This window comes from Neodiprion lecontei, chromosome 5 (genome assembly GCF_021901455.1).
Source record: "Neodiprion lecontei isolate iyNeoLeco1 chromosome 5, iyNeoLeco1.1, whole genome shotgun sequence".
NCBI classification, from domain to species: Eukaryota; Metazoa; Arthropoda; class Insecta; order Hymenoptera; family Diprionidae; genus Neodiprion; species Neodiprion lecontei.
In genome coordinates this window covers 22,839,604-22,855,538 of record NC_060264.1, presented here as the reverse complement: position 1 = coordinate 22,855,538, position 15,935 = coordinate 22,839,604, and the positions used below count along the sequence as shown (strand labels likewise).

The 15,935-nt window shown below is 43.7% G+C and overlaps 1 protein-coding gene across 1 annotated transcript in view; it reads right to left on the bottom strand.

Moving 5' to 3' along the window:
* The window catches only part of LOC107221821 (glypican-4), a 39,231-nt gene that overhangs the window by 6,712 nt on the left and 16,584 nt on the right, over window positions 1-15,935 (bottom strand). The window contains exons 2-7 of the mRNA XM_015660955.2: window positions 4,127-4,297; window positions 2,371-2,513; window positions 1,525-1,773; window positions 1,162-1,330; window positions 359-764; window positions 11-180 (exon numbers count right to left, since the gene is read on the bottom strand). Of these exons, the coding sequence (XP_015516441.2) occupies window positions 11-180; window positions 359-764; window positions 1,162-1,330; window positions 1,525-1,773; window positions 2,371-2,513; window positions 4,127-4,297 (1,308 nt within the window). The remainder of the gene's footprint in view (window positions 1-10; window positions 181-358; window positions 765-1,161; window positions 1,331-1,524; window positions 1,774-2,370; window positions 2,514-4,126; window positions 4,298-15,935) is intronic.

Sequence of the window (15,935 nt, the reverse complement as noted above, 5' to 3'; positions counted from 1 at the left end):
TCCGACATACCTGTGTCGATCCAATCGACGTCTTGACCGTTGAAGGCCAACCTCAACCTGTTACTGATCATCGAAAGAGCGTACAGCTGCTCCTTGACAACCGTTGCCTTTGGTCCCGAGGCTTGGACCTCGGGATTTAGAGTCTGAATCTCACCGCTCGAAGATACTGGATATATGTACCTAAACGAAAGGAAGAGAGTCAGAGGTACAACTTGCGGAGCGTGGTATTGAATTCAATTCCAGTCTTTTGGTTTCATAAACTCTTGAATATGGGAGGAGTCATTTGAATTCAATTAAGGTCTTCGACTTCATGCGAGGGGTCCTCGAACGGTGAACCCCTTGAGCGATAGACACTTACTGGTCAATGTGAGTCCCGTTCCAGCACTCTTTGGTATTGCTAGGAGGAACGACGAGACCGTTGTTGCATAATTGGTAGGGAAGTAAGGTCCAGAATTGTCTTGAATCTCTGATCCTCTGCCTGATCTCCTTTACGAGTTTGTCCATCATGGCGGCGGTAGGAGCTCTATCCTCGGCCGATGAAGCCTGATTGAAATTCAGCGACTCGAGCTGGAGTTCCCTGCTGTCCCGCCTCCGTCTTTTCCCCAATATCGGTTTACCACAGCCAGAGAAAACTCTCTGTGACACGTCAGCTCCACTCTCTTGGAAGTTCATGATTGCCTCCGATATCTTTATATCTATCGGTTCGACCACCACCTCGATGTTGAACGGACCCAGAAGACGCTCCGCGACCTTGTCAACTGCCTCTGTTTGGAGTAAGGAAGCAAAGTTTTCGATTTTCGCAGTTTATGCCCGACTTATTGCAAGAGGTAGAGTCGACGTTGAGTTAACGTCAACGACGAATCAGACCACGGTTTATTAAACTAAACGTATACGGAGAAGGGGTTCCAAGTACATCGGCGGTTAAGTAATTATCTTGTTAAGATCGTCGACCGGATAATAGCGTCATGTTAATTACGAGTGGGACGAAGTAAGCTTGCGTACATGGACATCAATTAGAACAATTGGATTACGCCAGCACAAGCTACCAACTACGGTGACGCGACACGGTGTAGGAGTGATTGAATTCTGATGATCGAGGCGTGTTGAGCAATGTTTATAAATTCTCAAGTTTCTTTGAAACACGAGGATGAACATACTGACCGACAAAATGATTCCAGTCGACATCAAGCGCAGCATGTTGAGCGAGACAGCCCTTCATTACGTTGCTGCACATATTCGTGCAGGCCAAGACATTACCAGGAATGCCACTGCATGATGGGCACGCCGTCATTCTGGTTAAAGCCGCGGCGCATTCGGGAGATGATCTAAGCTGCAGGGAATGATTACATCAATAGACGGATTACGCACGGGTTAAATCACATGAGACGATGATGGAGCGTGTGTGCTGATTTAAGAAATAAGAGGAGCCTCTCGGCTTATCGCATCAAAAGAAGGACTCTTATTATCCTGTCAATAATACTTTCTATAAAAGACAAAAACAATAACAAACACCACTAAACTCACAGTCTGCATGTTCTTCAGAACGTCAGCAGCGACGTTCAAGGACTGGCTGAACGCCCTGGTTGCAACGAACGATCGCTTTATCTGGACACTCAATTTTTGAGGAACGTCGCCGAAAGGGCTCATCTCCTTCATGTGGTCTCCAACGCACTCGAGATACTTGTCGTCGAATTGATATTGGCTGTTCATCACCGTGAACATCTTCTGATAAAGGACGTTGAAGAAATTGTCCATCGCGTCTTCAAGGTTGACCTACAAATAAAAAAGTGTCTTTTAGGCATCGTTGGGGAAAAAGAGCGTTTTCATGAGTCAACGAGTCTTACTCATTAGCGATATTTTAGCAGTGAAGCGAAGGAGAGCTTTAATGGTTAGTTCTATTCTTGGAATAAGGCGGGAAGGAGCGAAGGAGGGAAAGCGGGAGCCAGTGAACTCGAGTTCGTTGTTTCAGCGTTGCGCTCGCACGCGGATTCGCATTTCAGTATGGGTTATTACACATGCCTGCTATGACCAACCGCATCGGGCATTCGCACAAACAAACTCTAAAATCGGATTCACGAATAATAAGATAGAAAATAACATATTATGAAGAACTGCAACGCGAGGTTGATTATCTGCACCAACGAACGCAGAATAAAATCTTGAAAGCAGTAGATCCATGTACATTCGATGAGTCTTTGATAAAGCAAGGCATTAAGATCATCGATTGAATCTCTACATTACCAGGAATAAAATCTATGGAGAGGCTTGGAAGGCGGAGGAAGAATAGAAGAGAGAAAGAAATATAGAACGATCTGGCGGAGAAAGGGTTGAACAATAGAGACATCGGATTTTCTTGTTGCAATGACTTACCGTTCCCCTGGCGTAGTAGTTCTCGAGTTCCTTGAACAGGTCGGTGAATAGGTAGGCGTTCTGTTCATAAATAACGCCGTATGTTCGTTTGAACATTTCGTGAAAACCTTTTTTACTCGCCGCCAGTAGATCTTTGAAAAAGTCTGCAAAATGTCAATAAGAAGAGGACTGATTTATATGAAGTGGTGTTAATTTTTTGCAAAAATTTATCCAAGGTAGATACCTGAAGAAATTGTCGGTTGAACATATCGGAACATAATCGGGAATCATCAGGGAGTACAAGGTTGAGGAAATTCGTTTCAGGGCTCTGCAAGTAACTGCAGCTGGTACGAATATCACACTAATTTAACCAGTTACCCGAAGTGCGATGGCTTGTAGTGAAGGAAAAGAAAAAAAAATCGCCGTGGCGTTGTTGGAACGGATCAGTCTTAATTAAAAAAGTTATCCGAGCGTTTAAGGAGAAAAGCGAGCAGAGGCAAAACTTTTATCCGGTTGAGAAAAAAAATAAAAAAATTTAAAAAAAACCCCGGCCGTCAAGTGGGCAACTAGGTTTATTCGTCGCAAAGTTTGAAAGGCAAATGAATGCTTCGGTTGAACCTGCAGTTAAGCTCATTCTCCGATGGATGAAAAAGCAAGGAAAAACTGATACAACAACAATTAGCTCTATTTTCTATTCAACAAGCCGGACTTTTAATGAGGACTAAACAATCGCGAAATGAATAATCGCCAGAGTTTCACATCGGAAACTGTTGTATTTCCTCGAGACGATATACCGTTTCCCAAAATAGGGTGTAGGGTATAATACGGATATCCTGATACCCGCAGAGAGTAATTCCTCTTTGCAGTGAACGTGACACCCTGCGGTTGAATAATAATTACTTCTCCCCCCCCCCCCCCCCCCCCCTATCCAGCAAGTCGATCCGCGCATAAAAGCCTCTTCCAAAACAGCGATAGTGATGACGGGGCAGCAGAGCAGACTGTTTGAGGTCGTCGTAGTCGGCAACGGAATAGATTTCAATCTCATTGGCCCGCTTCCTGCTGTCCGGTCCAAGTACCTTGCCTCGTCCCTTTCTCTATTGCCCTCTCACAGTCTCCCTCTGCCTCTGATTTTCTCTCTCAAGCCAACGCACGGCTATCATCGTTTGGCGAGCCCTGGGAGTAGAATCAGAGAAGGAAGAGAGGGCAGCGAGAGAGGGTTTCATCAGCTTTGTACTTTGCACCACTCTCGCCTGCCTTTGCTCCAGTCTCTCTCGCGCACCCCCCCCCCCCCCCCCTCCCGCTCTATAACTCCGGGACTAGAGCCTTTGGGGGTGTCGGCAGACATTGTAATTGCTCTCAGACCGACTTTCTCCTCTTCTCCACACCCTCTCGTCTACGTACCCACTAGGTATGTACTACCATGCCTTCCAACCACCCGTCCGCACATATTCACGGAGTGGCTGCCATCGTGCCAACCCCACAAGGCGGGTGGGGAGGCTGCAAGAGCGCCAAGAAGATGGAGGGGGGGACACCTTTGCCTCCATCTAGACCAGTCATTGTACAAGCTCCCATAACCGGAAGCCGGGGAGTCTAATGTCACACTGATGGTCCAAAGGTAGATGAAGATAAATAACCTCGTCCAAGCAAAACGAAAATGCGAGAGATTTTTGATTGAAACAAGGGTGCCGGATGGGATTCAGGGAATAAAGAATAATGACGTCGGTGATCATCGACATTGCCCAAGAATCTCGTAAGACCGAACTGATTGATTGCTCACCATGAAACTTGGTCGCCCTTGTGGCGAATATCTGATGCCATCTGTGAAGGCTGTCTCTGGTAGCCTTCTCGTGTTTGTCCTTTGCTCGAGCCTGGAGTCTTAGCTCCATGTCAGCTGAGCAGCATACTTCACCGCCGCTACTGACGCCACCGCAGGTCTTCAACTCACGGGCTGGAAAGTATAAAAATGAAAGAAGATATTGAATATGAAGGAATGAAAAAAGTAATTTCAATCTCAAAGAACAAGGATTGTACGTTTATACGATGAAAGAAGAGGAACGGAGAACTTATGATACTTGAATAAATAAATAAATAAATTGGTCATTGCGGCAGTTTGTGGCAAGGTATTCAGAAAAAATTCTGATTGAACCAATCAGATATGGGTGGGGAAACGCAGATTTTGTTACATCGATTAAATATCAGTCGATACAACAAAATGTTAAGATGTCACTTGCATTTACAACAAAACCTGTGTTGCCCCACGGTGGCTTCTCTTCAGAACGATAAAACCTGCGTCAATAGCAAAATACTTTCCGGCATCTCGCATTTATGACGGTTATCTGGCAAAACATGCTGATAAGCACCATGTTTTTGATCAGTCGATATGGCACAAACAGATAATGAAAATCGATCCTCTCACACCATCGAAATTTGTCTCTGACAGCAAAAGTCACAGGCGTGACGCCTTCGGTTTCTTTAGGGTGAAACTGTATTGACTGGATACGGAGAGTAAATTGGGAATGGGATGGACCGTAGTCGTCATCGTTTTGGGTTAGTAAATCGGGTTTGGATGGCTGTCTGCCTGCTCGAGAGTATATAATATATAAGGGATGTACGCAGAATTGGGAATTGGGAATTGAGGATGGATAACGCTGCGGGGGTATGTACGATGGGTATGTGCCATGTATTATACGTATATACATACATCCAGTGCTATGACGGTAAAGTGTCCAACTGGAAGTGTAATTGGAGGGTTGGTGGGTTCATGCAGCGGGGGGATCAGTCGGTGGAAAACGAGGCGAGCCCTCGTTTTCAGAGGGACCACGCATAGCACCGTGGCAAAGCGACAAAATACCATTTAGAAACGAAATTGCGAGTCGAGGGCGATAAATTAAAATCCTCGTTCATTCAGAGTCCCGCTTTTATGCTGCCTGCTGCAGTGTTGTTCAAAAGCCTGGCGCTTATAATACAAACTCTACCAGCCATCTGGACGCCCATCGCACTTCGACACCTCCGCCCTGCTGCTGCATTGTGCCTTCGTTGATTCTCTTCTTCGTCTCTTTTTATCCATTCTAGCGTTGCTTTAAAACAAAATAGTCGAATCGTTTTTTTAGTATATTTTCCCGACAATGATTGTCGATATCGCGTTTCCGTCAGTCAGCCATCACTCACTCACTCTATCTTTCTCTTCCCTACGCTTCTCATCGTCGTTCGTTCGAAAGGCTAATTCGTCCATCCCCCGGTGAACACGTCAGTCAAAATAACGTTTATACACGAACCAACTAACGCGAGGCTGCCACCTCCTCGTCAAATGGAAAGGAATGAAAGCGCACGTACTGCAGTTCGGTAAATATGTGGTATTCTTGGCCATCCAAGATCAATAAACCGACCACAAGAGAAAGAGAAAGAGATAGTGAGTTTTCGGTACATTTCGTTCGTTAATCAGGCCGTGTTATTCCCCATTGTAATTCATACCCACCAATATACACACGCATCTCTCGTTCTTCGTCCTCCACTATCTCTCTTTTCCTTTCTATCAATCTCTCTGTTATTCTCCCGGCGTATAGCTAACGTATCAGTACAGAGCGTTCATGGTGTGCTCACCGCACGGATTCATGACCTCTAGCAAGCGTGTCCACCGCGATACAGTCTGGCACGTACCACATAGGACAACCCGATGTATGACTCGTCTTTCCACTATACCAGTATCTACACTCACACGTAAAGTGTGATGTGTCGGTCTTCCAGGAAAATCAATATTCACGAGGCGATGGTATGGGTGCGGGGGATTCGAGTTCGGGCGGGTATCGCGCCTCCGGCCCTCTTCCAAGATACAGCAAATTTGAGTAGGCACGGGCACGAGGGAGGCAACGGCTCATAGAAGCCCCACTGCACTCGCTTCGGCGACACGAAGTCGCGATAAGAGAGACCGCGTCCTTCCCGTTCCAGCGGTTCGAAGAACGTCTGAATGAACGAACGAATGAATGAGTGAAGTAGCTCTCTTCACTTTTTCTATATCGGAAGCCGACGTGTGGCGGAGATTAATCTCAGCACTCAAACAAACACTAGACCGAACCATTCTCTTCGAAGTTATGTTCGAATTTTCGGACCACTGGAAGTTGGGACCTCTGGAAACGAGTCTGTCCGATTGTTCTCAAGTGAACTTACGAGTATAGCAATCGTGAAGAGTTTTAGTATAAGGTGTCGCTTCCAACTGATTCTGGTTCTCAATGTTTCAAGCCACCAGGGATCCTCCTTCTCAAATACCGGAGCGATGCGTACTCGTCAGTTTAATAAATAATACATGCACACCATTACTCACGTACACACACAGAGTAACTCGAGGGTTGCTAGGAGACACCCCTGCAGTAGGCTGTTCTAGACAACCGATAGAACGTTTTTAGTACGTAGGATAGGTATACCGCACTCACAGCTAGGTACGTGTCATTGTCACCAACGAACGTTGAACCATCTTTCTATCTGTCTCCTGAGATCGCCATTGCCACCGGTATATGCATAGTGAATAATAACTCTAGTATTTTATGTTCGATTAACGATCTTTAGACTGACGATTTCTTATTCTCGCCACTGCTACAATTATCATAACCATAATCAGCGGCGTTGTTACTACTCATGTTACCGAGTCTAGGTCAGGCATTTCAAACTAAGAGTAAGTCAAACCCAAACAAAGTCCAAGTTTAGTTTCATCGTTTCATCACCATGCGGTACAATCGGCCTCATCAGGATCAAGAAGGAGTAACTATTGCAATTGGTACCCCGTACCGGATAACAACGAAGCTCCGTTCGAGGGTGTAACAGGTGGTCAATAAGACACTGTAGACTCTACAAATGCCCTTGCACCGCTTCTCCGAACTTCAGCATACACGTTCACATCAGCTGGAGCAATAGCACAAATTTGACTCAGACCGCGTCGGGATGTCAAATGATCTTCTTTGAATCGTGATATTATAGTTACACCTCACAATCTGCGACTCGTTCGTCATTCCGAAAATGCTTGGCTGAAATAAGGAGACGAATTATATGTATTGTAATTAGAAACGTCATAGTTGCTCCTATTGTCTCTTGAATGGTCGGTCACCGGTTGTTGGCCTTGATAACATCTCGTTACCGCACTGCGCGATGAATCGTCAACCGCAATGCGAAAAGTGAGAGAAGGTACATCATCATATTATACCATAGTTTGGTTTGTATGCTACTCAGGATTACTTCGCTACTTGGCACTTGACACTCGACATTATTTTGGTATACCGCAATCATACAGTACCGCATCATATGATGACATCATAGCGTGATAAGAGACGAAGTCCTGTATATCATAACAGTCATACCGCCAACGTCACGACGCTGGTGACGTAGAACTGTTATATGTAGAAAACACCGGATGCCAGAGTAAACTGTCACTTCCGGGGACAACAATGGCGATAGATGTATACGTTTATGGTACATTTTGTAGACTATTCCAGTCGTTTTCGCTGTCGACGGAGACGATGACGGCCACTGCTGTATGAACGACGTGTACCTATGTGTTGAATACAAATGGACCTATTTGACGCCTTCTTTGAGAAACGATCGGGTGACGGTGGTGGTCCTGCATACGGATGCTGGAGGGTGAATAGCAGGAGGCATAAAAGAGGAGGAATAAGAATAAGAATGAAAAGAGGACAAAAGAGTTAAGAATAAGGCGCAGACGAGGAAGAGGAAGAAGCTATTTGACACCCTAGTGTGCCGACCAGAATTCAAATACTTATAAACAAATACGAAGGACCAGAGAAACGTCATGTACAATTGGTTGGAAAAAAAATTACTTTAAAATTTAAAGACGGCAAGTTGCAAGAGGCATCGGTCCTCATGGATCTTCGGCAATTTCACACTCAGGTGACGCAGAGTTCAAGACCCAAATGATTTGGAAGTGTTTTTTCAAGCACAGGAATAAGGAAAAGGAGGTGGAGAATCAGGATCAGCATCAGCATCAGCACCACGCAGGGTTACACGCGCATATATAACGAATGCAGCTGCCGCTGCCGTGGTCGAAGATGGCGCCGTATTAGGTGTATGTATGCGTAAAATACGCATGTCGGCACCCGTCTGGGCAGTCAAAAAGGTGCTGCTGCACTGGTGCTAGCGGTGCAGGTGATGGGTGCGGAGAGGAATTCTTTTTGACAAAGAAATATATACCACAGCTATGCACATTATACCCACACCGGTTGTATGCAGGAGTTATGCAGGTATGTAGGTATGTAGGTTCGGAAACGATCCCAAGTTATGTATTTAGGAATGCGGAGAGACCCAGTCGTCTTTCTCTCGATTAATTATAACCATCTGTTTTTAAACAACGACGCAGGGCACGGCAATTCATTACTTAAATTTTGAATTCATGCCTTTTTCTCATTCCCCGATTAAAAAACTCGTACGTTATGCTAGCCGTAAGTGATTCTCATATCTCCCAGATACTGATATCCCTTCGAGGACTCGCGGAACCTTTCATTCGATGCTGAACCGTTATGGGACAGCAAATGTTCGTCGCGGAGGGTTCGAACACATAAGGAAATGTGTCCGTAAGGTGCTGCGACTGAGGGGCAAGAAGAGGAAGAGGAAGAGGAAGACCGCCGTATCATCTGCAGAGCTAAACGTGGTGAATTAATTATAGATAGACTGCACGAAGAAGTGGAGGAGTCTTCCTGTACCGAGGGTATCTGCGTCTGCGTTAAGTATCCGACGATCTATCCTATAGTGTATGTGTATATTGTAATGCATATAATACGGAAACTGGTGCTGCTCAGCCGCAATTAACTTTTAACCCCGGTTAATTGCGTGGCGTAATGTTACCTTTGACCGTCAATTACACGCTGTTGCAGAGAGCTGAGCTTGCAGCCGATCCTTCCTTGAGGTAAGATTATGTCGGTATGTTAGTTAGCTATATATTCCAGCAGTGTTGACCCGTTATAAATGCTGAATGGCGGATACCCGGGTGATGATCCTCAGCCTGATCCTCATCCTGCGCAAACTATGCGGGTGGGCATTCTTGAATGTATCCATTCAATCGGCAGATCCAGGTACGGAAATCGCTTTAGGAGAATAGTTATGACGACGGAAGGAGAAGAAATGAATGAATGAATGGTGGGCAAAGCCTGTCGAGCAAACACTCAGATTTTCGAATCAAAGAAATTCAGATTTCACATCCCTAAGAACAAACATGATTATGGGACCCCAACAAACCTTCCACATTGTGTATTCGGTATATACAGTAGATTGTCACATGAATATTCCCCTCGGTTAATTCCTTCATTCAACTTCGTTACGGGCATCAATTAGATTTCATACGCAGAGTTTGGAGCTCAAGGAAAGCGGAAAGAGGAGGGAAGTGTTACTCATCTCGCCGCCTAGCGACACAACACTATAATAAGTGTTACTTTACCCACGCTTGGCGTTAGCTGACAAACCCTACAGCCGTAAATTCTTTCGACAGCCAACTCACACCGTGAAAGAAAAAAATTTCTCCGAACTGTGTATCTATGTCACGAAACGATGATCGGATTCCTTGCAAGAAAACGCGACAATTTTGTTCAATCGATAATTTCGCGGGACTCGTAGTTTTCAAACTAGATCTACTCGAAGCTCCAACCAATCGGATCCAGCGCTTTGACCGTTATAACGCTGCGGAGGCAACTCGCGATTCACGATAGGTGAAAATTGCAGGGACTGTAATTTGAAAACTGCAAGACTCACGACCTTACGTTCGTTCAAATATCGTGACAGTTTTTTACAGGCAATTAAATTCTTCGAACACGATACGCGAACGACAAATTTTTTTCATACACAGTTGACTTGTCGATCAATTTTTTTCTCTGCTTTAGTACAAAAATTTCAAAAATTACAGGGTTACGAAAGAAAAAAAAATAAAAATGATGGGTACTCTTCCGGTGTGAAGGTAGCTTGTTGAGACGCATGCGCGGGATGGTCGTGATGTTGCCGACTCTGACCGAAGCCTGGCAGCTACTAAACTTGGGTCAAATAATATGCCCCGCATGCTCTGTGCTTCGTTCGTTCTCAAATCGCCCAAACCAGTTTTATAACTCACATTGCGTACCTGCACCACCTCCGTCTCGTCATTGTGTCTCGCTTTGCCATAAGTTGCGGTAAAATATTTTTTATGCGTCAAAATGCGGCCAAAATATTAGAGGGGAAAAAAAATTGGTGCGCATCTGCGCTTAGCAATATTAATAAAAAACCAGAAAACCAAAGAATTCCATCTGAAGAAGATCAAGGTGAGCCAACTGATTAAAGGTGGAGCGAAATCAACATGGTTTATTTAATTTAATAACTCAAAGATGTTTTTCGACATTCGAACGATTCGAACGTTGTCCATGATTCCTTTACGAGTCTGGCGCAAAGGGGGAAATTATCATTAAGCTGTGTTTCGACACTTCGAACACGCTCGAGCCGATGTAGCCGCAGTACAAGCAAAGCTAATCGTAACCCAACGAAAGAGAGCTATATAGTATACACGTATACATACATGAATTTCCAAATACCGCGACACCACATCCCGTACTTCGATGTGTATTTGTATAATATGGAAAAAGTTTGCGCAAGAACTATAACTTGAAGTAAATTTATGCGTGCGCACGCGTACGTGTGTGTGTGTGTCTGTGATGTGTAATGAAAATTCTCATCTCCGAGCCCATTTGCATGTGTACGTGTACCACTGTTGGTTCACCGAATTTTTGATAATCCGCGACACACTTGGTAGGTAGCAGGAACAAGAATAACAAGAAAGAAGCATGTTTTGCGGTTAATCATCGAATAATTACAGTAATATTAAAGATGATGAAATAACACATGCGTAAGGTACGATAATCTTCGAAGAAAAAGAATCGACGTACATGTATGGATAAGAGAAGGAAAAAAAAAACGAGATAAGAGAGGGTAAAAAACGCGTGGAACATTCATTTAAGTGAATGATAATTGTGTTCCACTCGATAAACCAGGCAGCCCTGTTCGGATCTTATCCGAAATTTGGTAACTCACTGCCGCCTAGATGACAACTTTCTACGGGTGAAGGGACATATTACATATGGGACATTCCATGTCAACTCAACCTGGGTCTGACTCGAAATTTTTTATACGATCGTTTTGAATCTCGAAGGCATTCATTATTCTTCGAATTTTCCGAATCGACTTGTATGACCTACAATTTTTTCGAGACGAACATATTAATCTGTACAATTCAAAGATTTCAAATAATTTTGACAAGTCATGTGTCAAACATCAAAATTTTTTAACATTGAACCGAAGTGGGACGACGTTCCCTTCTTATTTTTTCTGAAAGCTTATTTCTAAAGAAATACAGAAAAAATAGAATGACGAGTTAGTTTGCTACGGGCAGTTGCTCAAACACTTCCATATGTAACACAAGAGTTTTGAGAATTTCTTCAGATTTTTAAGATGTGTTGATCAATAAGTTCGTTTTTTAAAACTTGTAAATATTTCAAATCGATTCAAAAAATTTCAAAAAAAAACCCACGTATCTTCGAAATTCAAAACAATCACATAAAATCTGCGATCCAAATCAGGGAAGTCATCGTCAGACCCAGGTCGAGCAGACATGGAATGCCCCATATAGCGTACACAAGCCAGGGGTCAATTCGGTAATTGATTTCTTTCTCAATTATTTTCGTACGCTACATCAAGTGTATAATATACGTGGCAGCTATTTGATAACATTTCTAACCGTCTATCGGAGACGGGGAAACAGCATTCAAAGGGTTTTGATATCGCGCACAACCCGCTTCATCTTTGAACAAACTTCGCAACGGCAGTTAACAGCTATTCGGGGCCTCTGGCCCTAATTCTGCCCTGGAAAGCGGCCAGGTTAAGCGTCATCAGATTACTCTTGGGTCCACCACAGATTATCCTCTGAATATCCTGTAATAGAATTCTTCAAGCCGTACCCGACCCTGACGATCAGCTGTTCTCTTCATCAGTCGATACCTACACTTATACATTCATAAGCCGTTGGACCCGAAGAAGAAGAAGAAGAATAAGAAGATGGAGAAGAAGAAGAAGGAGAAGAAGGAGCCGTGCGGCGGTCGTCTTATCTCGGGTAGCAGCCGTAGAGAGTGCACACCGGGCTTCGATGGCGGCATCTTTAAAGGCATACCGGGCCGAACAAGAGAGAGGGAATATACACGGCGAAAAAGAGAAAAATGGAAAGAGAAGAGGGGAGAGAGAGAGTCTGCAGGCAGCAGCGCGTGGGAGATCGAGTTGACCCACCGCCGCCACCCGACCGAATCTATACGCGATATGTATATCTATATACAATATGTACCTTCCTTAAAGTGTTTCTCAACCTGTCCAGGTGTGTCTGAAGATTTTAATGAAGAAGAAGAAGAAGAAGAAGAAGAAGAAGAAGCAGCAAATGAAGTTACGAGACAAAGAACATGAAGGTGAAGTCAGCAGAAAAGGAAGCATATGAATGAAATGATGAGCGCAGAAAGAAAAAGCAATTTGAAAAAGGTGAGACGAAGCGTGATCCAGAGTATTATTATAATACAGAAAATAACACGTAAAATAACGAGGGTATTTTATAAAATAACAGTAACAGGTGAACAAAGACGCGAAACACTAAGCTGTGATTGTATTCGTTTGTAATCCACTCGGTTCGATGTTATATTTACTATTCGGTATATCGCAGGATTAATTTCGATTCTTCTTATCCCATTTGTCATATTTTTTTTTTTGTGATCTTTCTCCTCCCACTATTCTAAACGAAGGTTAGAAGCACCATCAATTTTCTACACTCATAGATATCGTAATTCTATACATGCGTGCATACAGAGGTATGTTATTATAATATCAGTGGCGAGTGCGAAGCTAGCGAGCGGTATGGCATTCCTCGGGGCGGCATATACCTGCCTAATCTAGTGCCACGTACACCATGATTTGCTCTCTGTGTGAGGATCGTGAAGAGCGTGAAGAGCGCGAGAGTAACCACCCTCGAAAAGTGTGTGTTTGTAGGTATATGTTGATTAGCCGGTTGGACAGGCAACGAAATAATTAAAAGTCTTATGATAATTGCGGTGGGTGGTAGGAGGGAAGAGGGAGTCGGACTCGGTGATTATTTATGCAGGAATGCAGTCGTCAACGAATCAATATCATACAGGGTCCAACCATCGCTCATTCCATCCTTTTACAGCGTCATGATGATAATGACGATGGCGGTGTTCGTGAGGATGAAGATCTGGAAAGAAAACGCAGCGAGGATTGATTTACTCGGCTCGCAACCGCGCGTTCTTCGATACAAGTTAAGAATAGGCTGCACCTAAGTACCGAATGTTGCAATGTCGACGAAGTTCCCTGACTTCGCAACCGTTAGGGTTACGTTCTAGGTCAATGATTGTGTTCTTCCCAACTTCTCTCTCCTCCTCGAGGTTCGGTTGTATGGGACCGAATTAAGGGCGCGACGAATGATTTTTTTATCTATCGGATTTCGTTTAACCGTTGCAACCGGGCTGTAGAAAATAAGAAGATGAAGAGGATGATGAATCGGGAAGGCATTTCGGAATGGAATGCGTGGGATTTGCGTTTGTCGTAGATGTATGTACAATGTACATTGTACATACATACATACCTAGACTTGACCCAGAAATTGAAGTCGATCGAGTATGTAAGATACAATCTTACTCGAGTGGCTTTGAAGAGCACCACCGCCACCGTCAAAAAGAATAATCCCGAATTGAATGCCCACTCGAGTTTCCCGCACCCCCGTCGTCCCGCGGGCTCTTCTCTGTTTTTTTTCTCTTCTCTTTTCCTCCTGGCAACTGCCGTTCAGCTACAAAATACCCCTTAACTTACAAAGAGTTTAGATACTAAATTTTGAATGCCATGATTTGTTCAGCCGAATGCATTTTTTGGACTCGAATTTCGATCGAAGAAAGGAGAGCGATAAATTGATCCATCGTTGATGCTACTCTTGAACCAATTTCTGTATTCCTTGGAAAAAATCAAAACGATTTTGTTTTGGCGAAAATTTTGAGGGACTCGTGGATTTAAAATTAAAACGATTCGAATCCGCGACCGAGTGGGATTCGGTATCAAGACGTAAGATTGATTTCTGATTAGTGGAAGTTGCGCGGTCTGTATTTCAAAAACTATAAGACTTACGACAAACATTTTTCAACGGAATCGTTTCGTTATTTCACGGGTAACGGGTTCAGGTAAATTATAATATCGTAAACACGTGTTAAATATTAATTCTCGCTGCAGGAGAAGCGTAGAATTTGAAGGTGGACTCAAAGTGAGATTGAAAAATCCGGTTTACATGACGATGCAGAGAGGTGAAGAAAGAGAGAAAGCATTCACACACAACACTGTGGGGAGTGTTTAACAGGAAGTTCGTAGTTAGAGAGATCCAAACCCCGCAGGTTTGCTACAGCTTCTTTTACATATGTAACTACGACATGTCGTACACGCAGTGCTTATCATTAATTCTTTCCGTCAGCTTCTCTCTCTCGCTCCCTCTCCGTCTCTTTTTTTCCATCCTTCTCCCTGGTACTTCTGTATATTTTTTCTACGGCAATATACTTCATCTTCGTTTTGAAAATAATCAAATACCTAGGTTTTTGCCGCTGTTGGTTAACTAATACCGAGTGTTTCTTCTTCTTGCTCGTCGTATTCTCCTGTCTTAATCGTCTTCCGCTTCTTCTCACCGCACACCATACGCATAATGTTAGCTACTAGTGCATATCTGGATGTGTATGCACGTGCCCGTGTAATGCGCGGCGTGTCTAAACGATTCTAAAGAGTAAAATACACCTCAGAGACAGGACGAAGCGTAAACAAGAGAACATGCATCGAATGAACTTAGCATCGGCAGCAGGACTAGCAGCAACTGCACAAATTTTCCTCGCTGCGCTGCCGCGCTGGTTGTAACTTGTAATAAATTTATCTCGACGTTTTACGTAAATAAGATAAAAGTTGTTCACGCCTTTCGTTTCAATTTTTTCTCTCTCTCTCTTCCTTTTTTTTTTATCCTAATGTAACAGATTAACATTTGAATTTCAGAACACACAAAAAGTAGTGGTTAGAATGAAAACTTATCACGTCATGAATTTCGTTCGAAGAAACAAAAAAAAAAAAAATAACCGGGAATTGAGAATGTGAGACAGAGTAAAATAGATGTAAGGCTGCTATAATAAACTATCGGCCTGCAGCAGCTACCGTTTCGTTCTCTGTTTATATATCTACAACAATGTATAGGTATATAAATTGTACATACACCGACAGGCACATAACGTCGAAAGTGAACAGCGCGGAAAGATATTTCCCGATAAAGCATCAACCGCAGGAACAGCAGCGAGCCGATTGCTGCTGTACCTACGCTGTATACCATGTAAATATACATATAATGTACATGTATAAATACACAACAAATATGTACACATGCCCTGATGTCTAGACATCCAGACTCGAACGAACGACGAGTGAAACTTTATCGGTTCTCGATTCCTCCATCTTATCCACCTCCTTTCGTATCTGCAGGATGTATCACGGTTTTACATATTATCGAT